The 21,924-nt window shown below is 39.0% G+C and overlaps 2 protein-coding genes across 2 annotated transcripts; both read right to left on the reverse strand.

Annotated features, from left to right (window-relative positions):
- Positions 1 to 539: 539 nt before the first annotated feature.
- Positions 540 to 7,868, reverse strand: LOC131308312 (cyclic nucleotide-gated ion channel 17-like). Its single transcript, XM_058335225.1, has 7 exons — positions 7,512 to 7,868; positions 6,289 to 6,853; positions 4,151 to 4,363; positions 3,711 to 4,003; positions 3,362 to 3,473; positions 2,707 to 2,943; positions 540 to 1,679 (listed from the first exon to the last, which is right to left on the reverse strand). The coding sequence occupies exons 1-7, from the start codon at positions 7,538 to 7,540 to the stop codon at positions 966 to 968; spliced, it is 2,163 nt and encodes a 720-aa protein (XP_058191208.1). The 5' UTR covers positions 7,541 to 7,868; the 3' UTR covers positions 540 to 965.
- Positions 7,869 to 17,031: 9,163 nt separating this feature from the next.
- LOC131316415 (probable alpha,alpha-trehalose-phosphate synthase [UDP-forming] 11) lies at positions 17,032 to 21,489 on the reverse strand. Its single transcript, XM_058345772.1, has 3 exons — positions 19,155 to 21,489; positions 18,421 to 18,694; positions 17,032 to 17,530 (listed from the first exon to the last, which is right to left on the reverse strand). Exons 1-3 carry the CDS (start codon positions 21,146 to 21,148, stop codon positions 17,249 to 17,251), a joined length of 2,550 nt encoding a protein of 849 aa, XP_058201755.1. The 5' UTR covers positions 21,149 to 21,489; the 3' UTR covers positions 17,032 to 17,248.
- Positions 21,490 to 21,924: the final 435 nt, after the last annotated feature.

Here is a 21,924-nt window from a genome sequence, read left to right on the forward strand (position 1 = left end):
GCTTATTCCCGGTGTTGCACAATAGTCCTTTGCTGTCTATATCGTATGAGTTTCTTGTCACCAAGAGAAATGGATGTCATGGGATTTTTGAAAGCACCCTATACAGCATAGGAAGCACCAGGACAAAATGCATTGTAAAACAGATTTAAAGTTGAGCACTACCGCTGCGCTTTTTGGTTTTTTTTGCTCGGTAAAAGGGTGGAGGGGGCAACTGGTTATGGCAACTTCCTGTGAGCATGATCACAGAGATTCCAGACTCCAGCCACTGTGTGATTGAAAGAGCTGAAAGTAGAAGAACACAAATAGCATAGGTAGGAGACAGATCCAACCATAATCCTGCAAGATTTGATCAGTTTACAAATTCATAGACCACACCTCATGATACAATTTAAAGCCTTTTGTTTTCACCAGCAGTGCATCAAAATACAATCCATCTAAGACAACTCCAAGTGCTCATCATAAAATAAAAAAACAAATAAAAATTAAAAAGAAGAGACAACTCCACAAATTGCATGAGGCTCTGAGTAAGCTACCCCACATGATTTAAGCTTATACATATATTCTCAAATATACGAAGTATAACCAAACTAGGAATTATCCCAACAAAAGAAGAGAGTACAACACCACCATTCAATAGGAAATACAGAGTAATACACCATGGAGAAGACCTCAACTACAGTAAGTGAGGAAGTTGATGAACTGGGATAGTAAAATAAACTCAATACACAAACCCTAGTTGCGATTACACTCCGAAATGAACCATCCATCTCGGTTGTTTCCTCTTCCACAATCTCCATCACTTAGTTTTCCCCCTCACCCTTCTCTTAATATAAGCTTTCTCCCATTGACAGTATCTAATATACTACAGGACGGTACAACGGACGAAGATGAATATTCTTGCTGTTAAGACGAGCATTTAAGGCCCTGTTTGGAACCTCTTAGCGTATTCAAATAGATACAGGCAACTAATCATCTGCCTCAGCAGAGAAGTCGGGCTCTTCTGGTTTCCGCAATGTGGGCATGCCCAGATCTTTAGTCTTCTGAGCACCTCTCCTAGTGTTTGCAGCGAATCTTGAAGCCAATATAGTTACCCCCAGGTTCATTTTTGCCTGAGAAGGGCTAGAACTTACCGGGCTACCATCCTGTTCCTCTTCTTGTCTGGTTTCACTTTCTGCGAATGACTCGACAGCTGTCAGACTTTTAGTCAACCTCCTCCTCTTGTACCGCCGCCAAGCCGCCTGTATAAAGCAGGCAGCCCACGTCCTCCAGTGGTGGGAATAGAATCGGAAAGTATGTTGCAGCTTTTTACTATGGAGGCGTCTAAATTGATTCGCTACGAATTTCAAATCCTCAGCTCTCAAAGCAAATGCTTCCACTTCAACAAGCGCGCGAACAGTCCTAGTTGAAGAAGGTAAGTTTGTGGTGGATTTAGGAAGCAAAGCCCAAGCGAGTAGTTCCTCCCCACAAAAATCTCCCGGTCTTAGCACGATAGAATTGAAGAATCCAGTTCTGCCTCCGTTTGTTGTAGAACTCTCAAGTTTTCCCCTGATAATGAATAGCATTTCGGTCACGGGGTCGCCCTCTCGTACGATGTAGGTGCCTTCGGTGCTTAAGGAGGAGACTAGACGCTCACATATTGCGTCGAGTAGTTGATCATCCATTTGTGAGAAGAATGGGACCTGCCAATATCCCAAAAAGGTTAGGTTATTGTGGAAGTGAAATAATTTCCATAACTTCATGTTGGTCGAAGGATATTTATGTGTGAGATGTAAAGTCTTGTTTAAAGATCACTTCATGATTATGCTACTTCCAGAATATGAACTATATTCTAAGGGATAAAGTACCAGTGTTGGACACTTGGACGCTCATACAAGGGTATGCGGTACACGTATGACATTTTCACTTGGCAATTGACCAAGTAAACCATTTTATTGTTAAAATTTACCATGAATTATGCACATCACTCCTCATTCTTTTAAGACATCTTGTGAACACCATTGACATTGGAATATAAAAGCAAGATGAATAGTTGGGAAGAAATACTAGTAAGCAATATGATATCTTTGGCTTGTCCCTGTGCATGCAATTCAAATGTCATCCTTTGATAAATGCAACTCATGCAAGGGAGACCTAGAAATACTAAGGTTGTGTGTAGATCAAGGATTCATGAAAAGATTTTACCAAGAGGAAATTGACAGAAAAGCCAAATAAATCCTCCAGATTATTGGTACTGAGTTTCATTAAGAATTTTATCCAAGTCATTTAAAATCATCATATACTTTCCTTCACCCTTCCTTTCCCTGCATAAAATCCCTACAGATCTTTAGCTACGGACTTAGGTTAGCTAGCTCAGCTTCTCCTATGCCTATTTGGATTAAGGAACTAGGGTAATGCTAAGACAAAGAAGGCCAAATCTATAAATCAAATACCGCTTAAATTCAATAAGCCAATAGTCTATAAATTCTCGCTTCCTATTTAGATGGGGATTTTGAGGGTCAACATCACCAATTTGTGCCCAGATCAATGAACAATCGTTTCCAATACACAAAGGAAGTTGCATATGATCACTTCTCAATTATCTACGGCCATAACTCCATTTTTGTCAACATAACAAAAGAATCGTCCAAATTCACCATTTGGAACAAATATGCAAGGATTTGACAAGAGTGAGTTAGCTCTACAAACTAAAAGTAAGCGGAAACATACACGTCGAACAAGGTCCAAGCAGAGGTGGCATTGGATATCACGACGAAGATCAGCAGGTAAGCCGCGTAGAATAGTTTCTTCGTCTACTCCTCGAGTTGCAAGCCACTTATACTGAACAAAGCGCCGAACACGTTGCCTCAAATCTTCAGGGAGTTGGCGATGCCTCATCCACTCCTCAGTGTCTCTTCGCTTAAGTCTCCATTCCTCAAGCCTCATAGTTATAGATTGCAGATATGTCTACATAGAAATAAAAAGAGAGAGTGGAGCATATTACATTTACATGTATAAAAGGAAAAGGAAACAATGAACACAAATAGAAAACCAAGGATGATGTGTCTGATACTTATCATCAAATATTCACTTGGCAAGCATTTCTTAATTCAATTTTGTCATATATTTAATAGGCGTTTGGTACATTTCTTAAAACGAAACAGAAACAGTGAAACATGAATTTTTTTTTTCCCTCCATCAAAGTGAAAACAGATTTGGGAAGAAAAAGAAGCTCCTGGAACAAGATTATATTGCAGAAAATATTAAACCGAAAATCTTAACATTATGGTCAGACACAGAGTAGGATGTTCTCATTGAGCCTTTATAAAGGGGGTGGGATGTTAACTACAGTGTAATTAGAAGAAATTGTGAAGGATCCAACTACCTGCATGTTCCCAATAAGGTGCGCAAATAAAACAAGACCCAAGATGGCAATCAAGATGGCAAACATTGTCTCCCCGATGAATGTGCTTGTTGACAAATTCTGTCCGTATGAACTGAGAAAACAAAGGAAAAAGTTTATGTATTAACAACGCATTATTAAGTTGAATAACGTTGAACAAGTTTATGTCTGAACTCCACAAGCTAAAAGCACCTCTATAACCAGTTTTATAGTTATAAATGCATTTGACATCACCACTTGTTAAAACACGACAATCATTAACTTCGATAACGAGAGCATTTTATCAAGAGATGCAAAAAACGAGGCCCATGTAAATTTAATATCCACATACCTTAAGTTCTGTAGGCCCCACCATAGACAGTAAAAGTATTTCTCAAGAAAACTCGAGGAGACAACATTTTTTGTCACTGCATTTTCAAATATACCATAATTGAATGTGATATTATTTGCAGGGTCACAACTATTAAACACTGCAGTAGTAATTGGCCACGTTCCGCGATGATCATCATCAGTATCACAATCCAAAAAGTTAAGTACGCATGATCCAGTTTCATTTCTGCAAATAGATTTCCAGCACGATGTATACCGGTCAAGTGATAACAAGTACCACGCTGCCCCCAAAACCTAGGAGAATGAAGTTGAATCATCCATCAAAAACAATTACCTCACTCCAAATTACTAAGAAAAACAAGAAAAAAAGGACGTGCTACTAACAAAAAAGTCATGCAAATGGTTTTGTCCAAGGAAATTATTGATTAAGTATTTACATACATGGCTAGCCAGCATATACAATAGCAGATTATATGCAGCGCCTGCCCAGGCAGTTTTGGTGACCAATCCAGTTGCTTTAATTATTTGAGAACTTAATGGGAAAATCAGATATAGCCTGGGAACATATTGGATCAAAACAATCAGTGCCAAGGCGTTGTTATTATGATCAGCTTGTGGACGTCTTGTAGCCGGTATGATGAACCAGATGACAATCTGCACAAAAGGTTTCCAATTAAAATACTTCTGTTTTCTACACTTGCGAACTTTTAAACTGTCTAGTGAACATATAAAAACTAACATAAAATTGAAATAGAAGTAAAATCAATAGTGACATAGCGAACTAAGTAACGAAAAAGAGTAAATTAACTAAGAATGGTTAGTCAACCAGGTATTACCTGTAGGGTTAGCTAAGACCTCTACCATCTACTAATCGCCAGAAAAACAACACAAATAGAATAGAAATGAAGCCCAAACACCAGAAGGAATCCTAGCAAAGTAGCAATACAATAGGTATATGGAAATGATAAAAGATGGATTAAAGAAAAGGACACTAAAATACCTAGAAAGCATCCAAAAAAAACCAAGTACATCAAATTTTGTTCTCTCTGGAACCATATATAATTTTTTCCATTAACATCCATGTTGTAGACCACATGGTCTTGCTCGAGTCAGCCCAGGGCCTGGCTGGGTCTGTGAAAATTCTACCCATCTGGAGGCCCATCATGTTTTTTTTTGGAAAATCAGAGGGAAAAAAGGGACTCAAAAAATCAGGGCTCTTACAGCCCAGGGCCATGGATGGGCCTAGGCAGAGAGATTTAACGTGCAATTGGAAGCTAGTTTTGTCAAAACTCACACAATTTTTTTGGTCATACATAGGAGAGCGGAGAACCTACTCTACCCTAAGTTCCTAACCCAACCAAATCACAAATGATTATCAGACTCCTCTCCATATTCTAGAACCCATAACCTCTCAGCACAAAGAGCTGCTGGACCCGTTGGGACTACTTCTCTCATATTTTGAGATATCACTCATGGACTCTTTCATTGGTAGCTAGCAGGCACATTAAAATCTATTCAAGTGAATTATCGAGCTCATGCAAGAGTTTTGGAGGAGGAAAAGGAAACAAAATAAGACTCAAATGGAAAAGGATAAGGTCGCTACTCATTGGAAATCCATCAAAGAGATGCAGAGCGAACTCGCCACCTTTGGAAATTTCACAAGAGAAATTCTCCTCAGTAAGCCAGGGACTATTAGAGGCAAAATCACTCTCTACTAAATCTCATTCATGATCCAAAGTTATGTACGACTTGTCTGGGAACATCCCTCCACGTGTAGGTAGCATATCTAACATTGACAACAAGGACCTTTCACCAAAAAATAACTGAAAGACTCGTAAAAAGACATGCCTGAATAATACCAGATAAGATTCTACAGAGATGTGCTTAATGTATCTAACTACATGCATGTATAACTAATACTAAAATTCCCTTCATATACTTTGACTACCAATCGACAGAACACCTAAAAATAGTTATAGCATATGCTGCCCACATAGTGCGCACATGACCAAGTGTACTCTTGCACCACAAACTACACTTAAAGACTTCGCATATGCTATATTCCCCAAACCCAAAAAATTCTCATTCCCTTCATGGTTTTGCTCTTTGTATACTTAATCAGGATTTTCTCAAGAGATCCCATCAGTTCTCTTGAGCATAACTGCCCCATAATATCCAACCAAAAAGACAATTGCATAGTTAATTTTTTTTTGGTCAAACGGAAAAGTCAATTGCATAGTTAATTGAGTACATGTTCAGAAGAGCCAAACAAATCTCTATTTTATGAGAAAATACATGTATTTAAAGTTTTTGGGAAAGTTGACTTTGGCAGGCAGGTTAACAGTTCAATGATGGACTCAATCTCCTACTTGTTAAGTCCAGGGCACCGTTCTGTATGAGAATGAGGACCACATGTACAGTTCTTTGGAGACCTAAACCAAAGTTCTGTTTTTTTCACAATATATGATTCAAGCTACCAGTCAAGAAATGCAACAAGTCCGATTTATATTATTTGCAGTACATTGGCAATATACACAAGTTTGCTGAGTTAAACAAATGTCGCAATGAAGATAACGAACCTGAGGAAGAGGAAGAGTCGCGATCAGATCAATGAAAAAGTCAGATCTTATGTATCTCTGGGCAATCTTCTTGGGATCCATGACAAGTTCACCCCTACCAAACACCCGGGAGCTTGGTGCAACAAACGCTGTCCTAAACTTAATAACCACATGCAACAGATAGAAGAAATCTGCTACAGTACGGAAACAGGTCACAACAATTCTCAGATTCAAATCACTCTTCACACACTTGGAAATCCCTTTCCCTGTTATACTAGGCAGGTAAAAATAAAGTGGATCGACAAAAAGTGCAACCAAACAGGAGAATATGAAAATCCGGTTCCATTGAAGCACTATCTCACTACCCGGATCAAGAATTCGCTTGCGCCACGGCTGAGACTCCTCCGGAAACACCTTAGACTTTCCAAATCTAAACGTTTCACTGAATTTATTTCTACCCAAAAACCCATCTTCAGTTTTCAATGTTGAGGATGAAACCTTGTATCCAGAGGATGAGATGTCCAGGTTTGAGGGGTTAATTCTTCCCCAAAGAAAGTTCTTTTGTTCTTTTCCATCAGAATGAAACCTGCAATTTTACATATGCACATCAAAAGGCAATTCCAAACCCACCTTTTTGGTTACTGAAAACCAACTAAGAAGCCCAGAAAACCTAAAATAAAATAAAAGAACACAATCTGAAATTTGAGATTAAGCTAGTTTCCAAGAAATTGAACATTTATCAAATCTAACGTCAGAGCCAAAAATAACTAACCCAGACATTCTCTGTATGCCAAAAAAACTACAGGGATGTTCATAGTTTGCTAAGCCAGATTATTTGTTAGCCCCAGATAATTCTGTAATCCAATCTGCTCTTTCACAACCAAACGTATCTTCTATAGATGTCACCCAAAAAAGAAAAGAGAATTCCAGCTGTTTTGTCTCCAAATTTGGGATAACACAACAGAATACAACCTTTCTCAGACCCTCACTGATAATGGGATTTTCTTAACACCCAAAACCAAACCGAACCGAGCATGGTGTCATTGGAACCAGCTACATGAGTCCTTATTTTCCCATTGAGCTCTGTCCAAAACTAGCTGGTCGCCCAGATTTACTAAACCCAGATCATTCCGTATCATAACCCAAAACACGTAGTATTTCTTATTCTCAACAACCTAACAGAAAATGAAGTGGTAAAAAAAACACAGAAGACACAATCAAGAAAAGTAAAAACCACAACACACCTCACTTGCTTCTCTTTCTTCAGCTCCATATGCTTCAGTGCCCACCACTGATCCAATTGAACTGAGAGAGTCCTCTCCGTCTCTAAAGTTTCAGTCTTTATCTTCCATCTCCAAGTGGTGGGAACGGTACCTGATCTAACCCGGAAAACCCTAAAGATGAGTACCCAGAAAGTATTTTCGCAACATTCCTTTGTCTTTGATTCTTCTCACGCGAGTGTCTGATTATGGGTTTGCGGAAATAATCAGATGGGTTTCGATCTGGGTGCAGGGTAATATATAAACCCATAAAGTTTCTCTTACAAGTAACAACCATTGATCAGTGGAATTGTCGTGAGAAGTCCATAAAGTCTCATTTTTGGTAATATTTTTTTCTGTTTTCAAGTGTTTCTTTGCATTAACCACACGCAAATGAACTGTAATTATTATTTTTAATCACAGAATTAATATTTTTTATTTTGTCAGAATTAATATAATGCAAAATAAAAGACTCCAATTGGTCAAAAATTTGTTGACCAGAGGACCCAAATGAATGAATGAACAGCTGGGTTTTTTATACTCCTAAGTGGGAGTCGTGCAAATTGGACCGAAAAGAACTTTATGAGGTATATGGGGACTGCTCTGAAACCTCACCAATTAAAGATTTTTTTTTCCGTGGCATTCGTTAAATTTTAATCTACTCTATTGTATGGCACTTGAGAAGGGGATGAATGTTTACTAAAATTCAAGCATGTCTATGTGCATAAAAGTATAAAAGGAGACACCAATTGTACTCCACTCAATCCTATGGAACTTAGGGAGGAAGATGGGTGCTTACGGGCCAAAATCAAACCTTACTCATGTGCATAAGAGTATAAAGAAGTCACCAACTACACTCCATTTCACTTGCCACCAATTAAAGTTTCGGAATTTCCATTGTTGGATTTTTTTTATGACAAACTACAGTTTGCTTCACCACATTACTTCATTTGCCAATTTTGGCAGTCAAAGAAGGTTTTTTTTTTTATAATCAAAATCTAGTCCTTAAGTTGGGATAAAAAATTAATAATTTAGTACTCAAGTTATTGTTCTCTCTCCATTTTTGGGCTGTGTTGCCCAAGTCGCATCTTTTCTATAAAACTTAGCTTAACCACGATTTTACGTAATGGCTCCATCTTCTCAATCTAGTAGTGCCATAAAAAAAAAATGGCAAGTTAATGGTAAAGAACGGATAAATAAAAGGTTAAGGAAAAAAGAAAGAAGGATAGGGACATCAAGAGTCAAGACGGGTGTTTATAGACATATGTTGTGAATGAATTATAACATGTGAGGTTTTAGGTTCGAACTGATTAAAAGCAGTATCCACTTGCTAACCTACCAATATCCTATAGTATTATTTTACTATCACATGCCAAATATCCTATCTAACCTTTGTTCTATGGAGTGAGCTTAAAATAAAGTTGAGACCTAGTGGAATGGGCTCAGGATAAAAGCCCAAGGTTCTCCAAGTGTTATAGGGTCCGGCCCTGATCCTTAAAATCCAGTTTGCTTCACCACATTATTTAGTTTGCTAATTTTGGCTGTCAAAGAATTTTTTTTTTTATCAATCAAGTCCTTAAGTAGGATAAAAAATGAGTACTAATAATCTAGTCCTTAAGTTATTCTCTCTCCTTTTATGAGCTGTGTTGCCAAAGTCGCATGTAAAAACTCAGCTAAACCACGATTCTACGTAATGGCCTCCATCTTCTTAGCCTATTAGCGCAATAAAAAAATTTGGCAAGTTAATGGTAAAGAATGGGTAGATAAAAAGTTAAGGAAAAAAGAAGAGAAGGATAGAGACATCGAAACGTGAGTTTAGACATGGATGTGCGATACGGAGTATTACTGTATTAGCGTGCTCTAGGCATGAGCACTCGTGCTGATTCTAAATTGTTTGTTATTGTTGAAAGGTATAAGTAGCCAGGTTGAAGAAAAAGCGACAATTTTTGTCAACCCAAGTTAGATAGATGTTTAGAATTGGGGCCAGTTGAGAATAATCAAATTTTAAGAACTAAATCGGGAAATAGCATATTGACGACCACCACCACACACACACCCCCAACCCCTCCAACCAAAAGGGTTATAAATTGTAATTCACTTTCTCCTAGACTCTAGTTGAATTATCAATAGACCGGAATCTCAAGTTTTTGGTAGATCTGTCTATGTTTTCAAAACACATTAAAGAAATGTAGGGGTGCAATCGAGCCGAGCCGAGCCGAGTTTCGGCATGTTCGGGCTCGGCTCGCCTAAAAAACAATGAGCTCGAGCTCGGCTCGAGCTCGTGACGAGCTGCAGAACTCGAGCTCGAGCTCGGCTCGATAGGTATTTTCGGAGCTCGAGCTCGGCTCGTTCGGCTCGTTTATGAAACAAATATATATAAATATATATATAAATAAATATAAATATGTAAAAATATATATATATATATAAATATATTATATAATCGAGCTCGCGAGCCAATTCGAGCCGAGTTTCGACTAGCTCGAGCTCGGCTCGTTTATGAAACGAGCTCAGGACTCGAGCTCGAGCTCGGCTCGTTTTTGTCTTGAACCGAGCCGAGCCGAGCCGTTATCGAGCCGAGCTCCGAGCCGCTCGCGAGCGGCTCGGATCGTTTGCAGCCCTAAAGAAATGTCCATCTTTTAAAACGTTTTATAAAAATAGTTCATCACGTATTATTAAAATGCGTGATATCTACCATGCATGTATGAAATGCTTTTTACAAAGCTTTTATGGCAACAAAATCCAAGCAAGCAAATAATGCATTCTGAAAATGTGTTTTATAAATAAAAAAAGTACAGCGCATCTTGAAGATGCGTTACGAAGCTAAGTAAATAAGTTGACCATTTCCTCCCCTGGATGGTAATTGATGCCGAACAAATGGACATGATTTTTGTGGGGTCTATGTTAGGTCCCATAAAAATAATTCAAATCGCAAGTAATTCTTAAAATATTTTGTATGGATTCTTGTAAAAAACTAACTTAATCACATTTTCAAATTAAAACTTCGCAGCCAAGAGTTAATTCTTTGCGGTGACGAATTACTTTTGGCTGGGAAGAATTACTCCTGGCCGTGTAGAATTACTCTTGGCCACATAGAATTACTCTTGGCAACAAGAAAATTACTCTTAGCCGCATAGAATTACTCTTGGCCGCATATAATTACTCTTAGCTGCATAGAATTACTCTTGGCCGCGAGTAATGGTGTGGCCGCGTAGAATTACTCTTGGCCGCTTAGAATTACTCTTGGATGCATATAATTACTCTTGGCCGTGTGTAATGGTGTTATTACTTGCGGCCAAGAGTAAATCTACGCGGCCAAGAGTAATTCTTTGCGGCCAAGATTAATTCTATGCGGCCACATCATTACTCGCGGCCAAGAGTAATTCTATTCGGTCAAAGTAATTCTTTGCGCAGCCAGGAGTAATTTTTCGTGGCCAAGTGTAATTTTTTGCGGTCAAGAATAATTTTTTGTGGTTAGGTAATTCTTTACGGACATGAGTAATTCTTCGCGGACATTTCTCTCTTTTGTGTTGTCTCTTCTCCCTCTCTCTATTTAACTGTGTTGCCACGGTTATCTGAACAAGTATTATTTTTTGAGTTAAACAACACATTTAGATGATCCACTAGAAACACCAAAATGAGTATTGTTAGTTGAGTTAGAAAATTTGTTAGCCAAAACACCTCTAACCACACCCCACTAGAGATGCAAAATGGGTGTTTCATATGATACAAAGGGTACTGAAAATAGAAATTGATTTAGATTTAAATTGTTTACAGACATACGCAGTGAATGAATTACACCATGTGAGGAGGTTTTAGGTTTGAACTGATTAAGCAGTATCGACTTGCTAACCCACCACTGGCGGCTCTACATGCTTTTATGAATGGTCACATGAACACCCAAGTTTTTTTTTTTTTTTCCCGCTATAATACATGTAAATTTTTTGGATTTGCCTCCCTTTGAACATCCAACCCACACGTAAATGAACACCCATCCAAAAAATGAGTCCACAAACCATTATTTAGCGCACATATAAATGAACACCAGCCCAAAAAATCGTCGAGCACGATTGTAATAGCTCGTATATTTTGCTATTTTTGGGTTGTGTTGTAGATATTAATATATAAATTTTTTTTATATATATTTTGTGATTTCTCGAGGTAGTATAGTTCAATTTTTGAACACTATTCGAAAAATTCCTAAAGCCGCCACGTTAACCCTCCATTATCCTATATAGTATTTTACTATCACATAGTACCAAATATCCTCTCTCTAGTAACAACATTTTCGAATTTCCATTTGACCCAAAAAAAAAAAGTAACAGCATAAGTCCCCCGCCCCCCCCCCCACACACACACACACACACACACACACACACACACACAAACAAAAAGAGTTGTACAAAACGAGGCTAGCCTTTGTTCTATGGAATGAGCCTAAAATATATGGACTTGTGTTCAACAGCCTAGTGGAATGGGCTCAGGATAAAAGCCCAAGGTTTTCAAGTGTTACAGGGTCCGGCCCTGATCCTTAAAATCCACAACTTTTTTTTTTTTTCGATATTCTTTTTTTCTTGGGTACAAAATCCACAACTTCGATGTGGACTAATAAGGAGTAGTAATTTGGGAACGGCTTCCCAGTTTTTTTTTTTCTCGGCAAATTTTTTATTTATTAATCTTCGAATCCAAAAAATTACAATTTTCAGCATTAAGAAATGTTCTCAGCATGTCCTCGGCAGGTATTAATTATGAAAACATATTCTGAGCCGAATTTGGGAAAATGACAGCCCAGGACATGTTTTGATAATTAATATTTGTTAAAGATATACTGAGAATATTTGTTAATACTGAAAATGTCCTTGGCGGGTATTAATTATCAGACTCCTCTCCATATTCTAGAACCCATAACCTCTCAGCACAAAGAGCTGCTGGACCCGTTGGGACTACTTCTCTCATATTTTGAGATCACTCATGGACTCTTTCATTGGTAGCTAGCAGGCACATTAAAATCTATTCAAGTGAATTATCGAGCTCATGCAAGAGTTTTGGAGGAGGAAAAGGAAACAAAATAAGACTCAAATGGAAAAGGATAAGGTCGCTACTCATTGGAAATCCATCAAAGAGATGCAGAGCGAACTCGCCACCTTTGGAAATTTCACAAGAGAAATTCTCCTCAGTAAGCCAGGGACTATTAGAGGCAAAATCACTCTCTACTAAATCTCATTCATGATCCAAAGTTATGTACGACTTGTCTGGGAACATCCCTCCACGTGTAGGTAGCATATCTAACATTGACAACAAGGACCTTTCACCAAAAAATAACTGAAAGACTCGTAAAAAGACATGCCTGAATAATACCAGATAAGATTCTACAGAGATGTGCTTAATGTATCTAACTACATGCATGTATAACTAATACTAAAATTCCCTTCATATACTTTGACTACCAATCGACAGAACACCTAAAAATAGTTATAGCATATGCTGCCCACATAGTGCGCACATGACCAAGTGTACTCTTGCACCACAAACTACACTTAAAGACTTCGCATATGCTATATTCCCCAAACCCAAAAAATTCTCATTCCCTTCATGGTTTTGCTCTTTGTATACTTAATCAGGATTTTCTCAAGAGATCCCATCAGTTCTCTTGAGCATAACTGCCCCATAATATCCAACCAAAAAGACAATTGCATAGTTAATTTTTTTTTGGTCAAACGGAAAAGTCAATTGCATAGTTAATTGAGTACATGTTCAGAAGAGCCAAACAAATCTCTATTTTATGAGAAAATACATGTATTTAAAGTTTTTGGAAAAGTTGACTTTGGCAGGCAGGTTAACAGTTCAATGATGGACTCAATCTAAAGCTAAAGCTATCCGAGACCCAAGTGTTAGCAAAAGACCAACACAACCCAAAATGGGCTAAACCCAAATCCTAAAAGCAGCCCAAGCAGGCCTAAGCACCAAAAACCGCCGCCAACACTGAAGAAGCCTCATCGCCGGTTACAGAACCAGGGAACTATCCCCAGTTCCAATTATCCTATACAGTACCTTTCAGCTACTTTTGGATACAAATCAATTTGAATATCCAGAGTTTTTTTTTTTGTTTTTTTGGAATTGAATATATCCTCGAAAAATCCACATCAAGAATTCAAGATCCAGTATCGATTCGTGGATTTTCGAATCAACATTCACATAAATTTAGCCAACTATCCTCACTCCACAGGCTTAGGTGAAGAAATTAGAATGCAAAGACAACCTTTTTTTTTCAGGAATTAACCGGCCCCGAAAGCTCGTTCAATCTCATGCATGCCATTGGATTAGAAAGCAAGGCAAGTGCTACCTCTTGTTCTGATAACTTTTTGCTTTAAACACAACTTCCCAATCGGTAAAGAAAAAAGTTCATCCTCACGAGAAATTTTTCAATGCCGGGTGGGTACGTGGTGCCCGAGCAGCCCATTCGGGTCGTCCAAAAGTATATTATACGGCCCAGATTGAAACTCTTTCTCTCCTCTCACCCACCACTCTTTCTCTCTCCTTTTACTCTCTCCAAATCTGAGCCATCCAAATTCAAAATAGACAATCCGGATGCGCAGAGTAGGCCACGTGATACCCACCCCGCACTAAAGATTTTATCCTCTTCTTGTGTACTAGAAGCTATTAACTGTTTTGTAAGTACCAAAAAAAGAAACGAGTAGTAACTGTTTGTACTTTGTAGGATACTAATTATGAGACAACACAAGTTCAGTAATCGTGACCAACTTTAGTTGTTCCATTTGGATCTTCCATTTCGGAGGCTATTGGTTCGAATTTTAACAGGCGGGACCTAAGGCCATCCACAGTGGTATAATCAAATGCCAATTGTTTTTAAAGTTAACAATGTTGGTGCAAAAGATTACTCACAATGGTATAATCAAACTTAGCAACATCCTTAGAAATAATTAAATTTTGGGCTTTAGATAACCAAAACTAACAATCTTTTTCAATAATCAAAATTTGTGGGTCCTACACCACATAAGTTAACTAGTTCCAAAATTTGTATACACATGTGTTTCAACTAGTATTTTCTTCTTTCCTTCTTCGCCCACTCTTTTTTTTTTTTTTTGGTTAAAAAAATAAAATTGAAGAATAAAATTTTTATGTAGCCAACCTTTTTCGCTACTCTATATCTTTTTCACTTCGCTAACAAACTATTTCTCTTTCTTTTCTTCCAAAAGTGAAACTCATATCTCTCAATCATCTACAATTCAATCCATCGTCGCCGGATTAAGGTGTTTCACTCTTCTTTCCTGTTTCTACTATCCACACCCGAAAAAAGAAAAAAAGAAAAAAATCATAATAGGATGGAAGGAAGTCACCGATTTTTTTTTTCAAAATTAAGAGAGAGAATCGATATATTTTAACTCATAAAAAACGTAAATGGAGGGAAGTGAATGACGGAAAACGGGGGGGGGGGGGGGGAAGAGAGAGAGAATGAAATTGTAGTGGACCCCATATTTTGATTATGGACTAAAAGTGACCATAGTGAAGCTTAACATTGTTAAGCTTAGCAACCTCTTAAGTGAATAATCAAAAGCTGATGTGTCAACTTTTGGTTATCATTTTTTGATTATACCACTGTGGATGGCCTAAGTCACATAATATCGTAAAAATGTTCTTAAACAACTAGAGTTCATGAGTGCAAGAATCGAGAACATGAGCGTAAAATGAGAAACGAGAGCAAGGGCAAAGACCATTTCACTCGATGTACTCTTCGTCGAATTTCTAATAAATTTTATTGCCAATAAAAAAAAAAGCAAAGATCATTTTAAATGATTATGTGAATAAGAGCGGGACTAATGAGTGAATGTTAGTATTATTTTTATTGATCTACATATCCACTTCTCATTTTTGTTTCGACCAGGGCAAAAGTACAGAGTACATGTACATGTCCAAGTATCGAACTTCTCTTCTCTTATGCCAAAGAAAATGCGTATCCGAAAAATGTTTTTTTTTTTTGTACTTCGAAATATTAAAAAAAAGTTTTTATTTATTTATTTATATAGTAGGAACCCTTTTTTTTTCCTCTCAGTTGAAAGTGTGTTCTAGAGGATAAGAGTTTTTGTCAATCGCATGGTTACATGGTAAACTAGAACCAAAAAATTTCGATATAGGATGGCGGTCCAACCATTTATGTACCTAAAAAATTGGTTAGAGCAAAATCTCGAATGCCCTTGACTTAAAAAAATCAAAGGATACATTTACGGGTCTTACACAAATAACATAAAAGATCTATGGATACATTAAATTGGTTAGAGCAAAATCTTGAACACCCTTGACTTAAAAAATCTAAGGATACATTTACGGGTCTTACACAAATAACTTAAAAGATCTATAAATACATTTACGGATCTCACGTATTTGTATATGAAGATATGAGACAAAACTATCAAGACACACGTCAGAGACACTTGGATACATGTTGGATTCTTGTATTTATACTACTATTTTGTTTAGTTAAGACTTGTTATTTGATTTTAGTATTATGTTTTGTTTAGTCGAATTGCTGTGGATAGGAACCGTTGGAACTATTGGGACACTTTGAGGGACATTAGGAGATTAAAATATAAATTTAAAAGTTGACCCAAAGTCATAATTTCCCTCTAGAATACTTCGATAATGACCTTCGATTCGTATGCTGATAATGTTACTGATATATTTGATTTCTTTCTAAATCCTAATTACAAAGAAATTACATCTTGAATTTTTATATGAATTTGTAAACTACATAAATTAATACATTATGGTATTACGAAAGATGATACTTTTTTGTCTATATCTGTGTCCTAATCTTATAGAAATTATCACTCCACTTCTCATGTCCGTGTCTCGTATCTATACGAAAGAAAAAATGCTTTTGCCTGTATCTATGTCCTAATCTTTTAGAAATTCTCTCCACATCTTGTGTCCGTGTCTCATATCCATATGAAAAATAATGCTTCTGCCTATATGTGTCCTAATCTTTTAGAAATTCTCTCTCCACGTCTCGTGTCCGTCTCATATCCATATTCGTGCTTCCAAGGAAAAAATTGTTTAGAGCGAAATCTCGAATACCCTTGACTGGAAAATAATCTACGACATATACTAGACAAACTGTTAAGTTTAGGATAGCTACTGAGAGCAAACAGAATGGCAGCAAGAGCACAAAGGTAGGGAACAAAATGGTTGCTCCTAACCCCAAGGGTTGACTAAGTGATCTATGCCTGAAATTTAAGAGTTTGCTCTCTCATAATGTCTCTTCCTACCAATATTTCTTGGGGCCACCTCACCCTACGAGCAAGCGCGTTAAAGGGCTGTGAGAGGGGCTGTCCATGTGCGCAAACTGGCACGGGACACCCCATATTACCCCGGAAAAAAAAAAGTTGTTGAAGCTATGGAACTTTTACAAAGAGATACGTGAGGCATGCCATGGTATTCTGTGGACAAAAGAACAAGAAACAAATCAATTAACAACCCAAATTCAATGTGGAAGAAACTTGGATCAACTAATCCTGTAAATTTTCAACTTTTGATTTTCAGATTTGATCTGTAAAATGTAGAAACTAGTATTTTTCTGTACAAAGGTTATCTCTAGGCTACTACTTCCTGTGCCCATTCAACAGATACCTAAGCTGTACCTACCCCTTATGAGCAATTCTCAGATGGAACTTTCAAAGGAGACCTGAGATAGAGCAGACTTATTATTAAGCTGTCCAGATGCTGCGCGTTGCTAGACCTTGAAGCATCTTGATTACTTCGGAAGTGTCCTCGAGATAGTATTTTGCCATGCTCGGTTTCTGACCGACAGTGCACGCGAAAACTTCTGCTGTGGCGGGCAACGAGGGGTTGGAAACAGATCTCGCAATCGTCTCAAACATGTCCTCGTCCGATCGGTCATCGCCTACGCATAAAACGAAATCCGGCAACTTTCCTCTTGCCCGCATGGTTTCTATGAGACTTTCCACCACTACTCCTTTGCTTACACCCTGCAATCCACCAAATAGATCTCTCAGCGACTATAGATCAATAAAAGCCACACCAACAGATACCATTGTCATATGACCTCTAGAAACACACTACAACCATTTAGCAAGAAACTATTAACCAAACAATACCTTGTCGAATTCCTTGTTAATTAGCTCGGGCGCACGATTGTGTTTGATTCTCAGAGTCATCTAATTACCATTTCAAAGACTGTAATATAGGGAACATTCCTAATTCTTGAAAAAAAATTCCTTCTACTTCGGAAAAAATGGTGTTTTTGAGATCTATTCGTGCATACTTGATACTTGGGGACTTTAATGGTGTTTTTGAGATCTATTCGTGCATACTTGATACTTAGGGACTTTCATTCATCCTTTCGTGCTAAACTGAATTACAAACGTGCTTGCCAGGTGAACATCTAACCTTAACAAGCGAGACACATATGACATATCCTCACAAAGGGGACCACTTTTGGACGGCTTGGATTGTGCACTACAACTCTGTAGTGCAGCACGACATGGTCCCCAGTTCCTTACAAGGGTACTTTTATGTATTAAGAAGGTGGAAGTCAACGATCATTAGCATCCAATTGTTTCTCAATAAATTACATTTGTCCCATCCATTTTGAAATCTTAAAAACAATCTTAGTCATTCAACAGACAACCAGAGTAATCCTTATCCAAATGCCATTTGTGAATTTACAGACACATCTTGAACATTCACTACAAAAAAAAAAATCATATCCGCATGCTCCCCAATGGATAAGGGGGGAAAAGAATATACCTCGCCGGCCAATCGAGTTCTTGACGTAATGTCTCCTAATATGCTAGCATTTCATGTTTCAGAGTCGAGAAAAAAACTAGTATGAAGAATTAGTTAATAGGCTTCTTACCTGTGGTTTGACTTCAACAATGTGCTGGCCTCTTTTAACAACGACAGGGTCATTAGCAAGAACGCTCTCGAGGTGATCGAGAAGCTCTTTAGCCTGCCACATTCCAAAGTCTGGGTCGGCTTCTTGATGGTGCCAAACGAGAGCGCTTTCCTTCTGCTCTATAAATGACCCATCTGTAGCCTCCGTATAGTGCTCCATCACCGGTAGCGCAATCTTCTTCCAGTCGAAATCCATTGCCAACATGCAGGACTCCCATGCCGAATCCCTCCTCCACCTACAATGAAACCGAAAACCAACCAAATCAGAAGGCCTCATAAAATGAGTTCAAACAAGTAATTGAATCATGGGTAATGCAACACAAACAGGACTTTGGAGCAGAATTACAAAAACTTCCATAAAAAATCACACGCGATTGCATACGATGAGACCGAAAGCAAACTTCTAATACCAAGTTTCATTTGGATGTGCTTTTTGAATCAAACGACGAATTTAACTCAGTTTGCAACACCAACTACAAAAATTGCAAGCCAAAACCTATGAGAAGTGTAAAATCACGAGTAAGCAACACAAACAGTCAAACAGAAACAGAACCTTTGTCCAAAATCACATACGAAAATAGAAAATGATATCAAAAGCGAGTCAAGCGACTTTGTCCAGAACTTGAATCCAAGTTTCTCCAGTATAATTCATGTACACAAGTCATTCTGCTTCATTCATAGGGGAAAAAACGTTACCGTGTGAAGAACCCATGTTCGGCAGAAAGACCAAGTTTCTCACAGGGAGAAAACCACTTGCTGAGACTATCCTTTCCTCTGCCACTCACAATGAAAACAACATTCTGCGGATCGTTGCAAAGCCCATTCAAGACCTTAATAACCTCCTCGCTTGGCGACTTGTCCACGGAGCCCTGAGGCATCATAGTACCATCGTAGTCCAACAAAATTAGCCGGCTGCTCTTCGTCTTATTGTACGCAGAGACAATGTGTTCCACCGCAAGCTTTCTGAAATTAGGACCCAGAGCCACAACCCTGAACCCCAAACCAAACCCGATCCCCCAACACCTCTTCCGGTAATGCTCCCTACAAGCCCTTTCCAGGTCCTGATCAAAACTCTTAGCCCAATAAGCCACATCATGAGAACTGATATACTTATAGTGCTTTTCATGGCGCAATTGTTTCTCCGATTCTGGCATTGTGATTGCTGAATTCATCGCGCAGGAGACAGCATCGATGTTCCACGGATTGACCCGGATCGCCCCACTGAGAGATGGTGAGCACCCGATGAATTCGGACACAATGATCACACTCTTCCTTGGCACATCAGATCCTTCAATCCCCAAGGCCTTGTCTAAATCAGGGCTCCCTTGTCTACAAACTGTATACGTATAAGGCACCAAATTCATCCCATCCCTCACAGCATTCACCACAACACACTCCGAAATAGCATAGTACGCAACCTTATCTTTGGTCGAAACTGGCCCGTGAACAAACACAATCGGTTCATAACCTGGTCCACCATACTTCAAATTAACCTCGTTCGCAACGCTATCGATCTCATCCTGAACCTCCTGGATATCCTTGCCCCGGCTCCGAGCCGGGTTCATTATCTGGACCAAAACCACCTTCCCCCTCAACTCAACATGATCCTCCAACAAATTCCCCATTGCCAAAAACTTCAAGCTGATACCTTTAAACATATCCATATCATCCACACCCAACATCACAATTTTCCCCTCAAACTTCTCCCTCAACTCCTCAACCTTCTTAGCAGTGCTGGAAACCGACATAACGGATTCAAGCAAACCCATATGAATCCCAACAGGTAAAATCTTGATACTAACCGTCCTACCATAGTATTCCAACCCAATATACCCCCTTTTCGATTGGTAATCCAAACCCAGCATTCTACTACAACAGGACAAGAAATGCCTAGCGTAATCAAACGTGTGGAACCCAATTAGATCACAATTCAGGAAACCTCGAAGAATCTCGTCGCGAACGGGCAATGTTCGATATATTTCAGACGACGGGAACGGGCTGTGAAGGAAAAACCCTAGCTTAATCCTGTTAAACCTTTTTCTTAAGAAAGTGGGGAGCACCATTAAGTGATAATCGTGTATCCAGACATAATCCTCGTCTGGGTTTATTACTTCCATGATCGTATCTGCGAATATTTTATTCGCGGATACGTAGGCCTGCCATAAAACCCGGTCGAACCGGTGACCCGGGGTTAACGGCAGCATGTAGTGGAACAAGGGCCACAAGTAGTGCTTACAGAACCCGTGGTAGTAATTGTTCTGAACCTCCGGGGGTAAGAACGTCGGGACGCACCGGAACTTTTCGAACAGCAAGGTGGAAACGTCGTCTTGCTCGGACGGATCGATATCGGCCTTCAAGCAGCCGATGTAGATGACTTCGACTTCGTTCGGGAACCCGTCCTTGAGCTGGAGGGCGAGCTCGTCCTTGTCCCAATCGAAGCACCACCGCGAACCGACGGCGGCGTCGCGGTGGGCCTTCACCGGGAGCTGGTTGGACACGATGATCCTCCGTTCTTGGCTCGCCGATGAGACGACGTCGGACTGGGAATCCGTTTTTTCGCCGTTGTTGAAGTCATTACTTGCGAAGTCGGATATTATGCCAGGTACGGTCATGACTCTGGGAATCCGGGTACGATCGGGCCGGAGGTAGTCGTCGAGGTTCAGTAGGTTGAAACAAGATCTAGACAGCATAATGAGAAACAAAGAAACCTAAAAAGAAAACCAGAGAAATCTAGCAAGACAACAAAGAACAGGGGAATTGGAGAGAGAAACAGGGGAAATGGGAAATTGGGTGGGGTGAATGGGATTCACCGGTGGGTATTACATATAATAATGAGAATGTATTTTCTCATGGGGGGGAGGAGATATGGAAGCATGAAGGTTTAAATGAAAGAGATTTTCGATGGGCTTTTTGAAGGGGTGCGAGTTTAATATATATGAATAAGGAAACTGGGTTTTTGGTACAAGGAAGGAAGGTGGTGAGGATAAGAACGGAGGAGGAGAGAGAGAGAGTAGAGAGAGAGAGAGAGAGGAGACCGACTTATTATGGAAATGTGGGAGTACGTAATTGGGGGTGGGTGCGGACGGCTAGGATGGACTTTCGAGACCATGGTATTGGATTCATGATGATCATCAATGAGGGTGGCTTTTTGAGACGAGCAATGCCATGGTTATCATATCTGAGTACCATATTTTGAATATCATTTGACGTATCACAATTGCATTAGGAAAATGCATTTTACCACATGATAAATGAGACATATTTTATTGATACATTAGTAACACGTCACGTGACATACAAAATGTGAAACTCATATATATGGTCATCAGAATATTGTGTTTTGGGATTTTCGCTACCAACTGTAACCGACCCTTCACTCTCTTTCTCTCTGCCTAGACATATAGGTCGATGTTTGATGGATAATTACTACCATGTATACTCAAAGTTTAACTTATTTTCGCTTGGC

This window comes from Rhododendron vialii, chromosome 1a (assembly GCF_030253575.1).
Source record: "Rhododendron vialii isolate Sample 1 chromosome 1a, ASM3025357v1".
Taxonomy (NCBI): domain Eukaryota; kingdom Viridiplantae; phylum Streptophyta; class Magnoliopsida; order Ericales; family Ericaceae; genus Rhododendron; species Rhododendron vialii.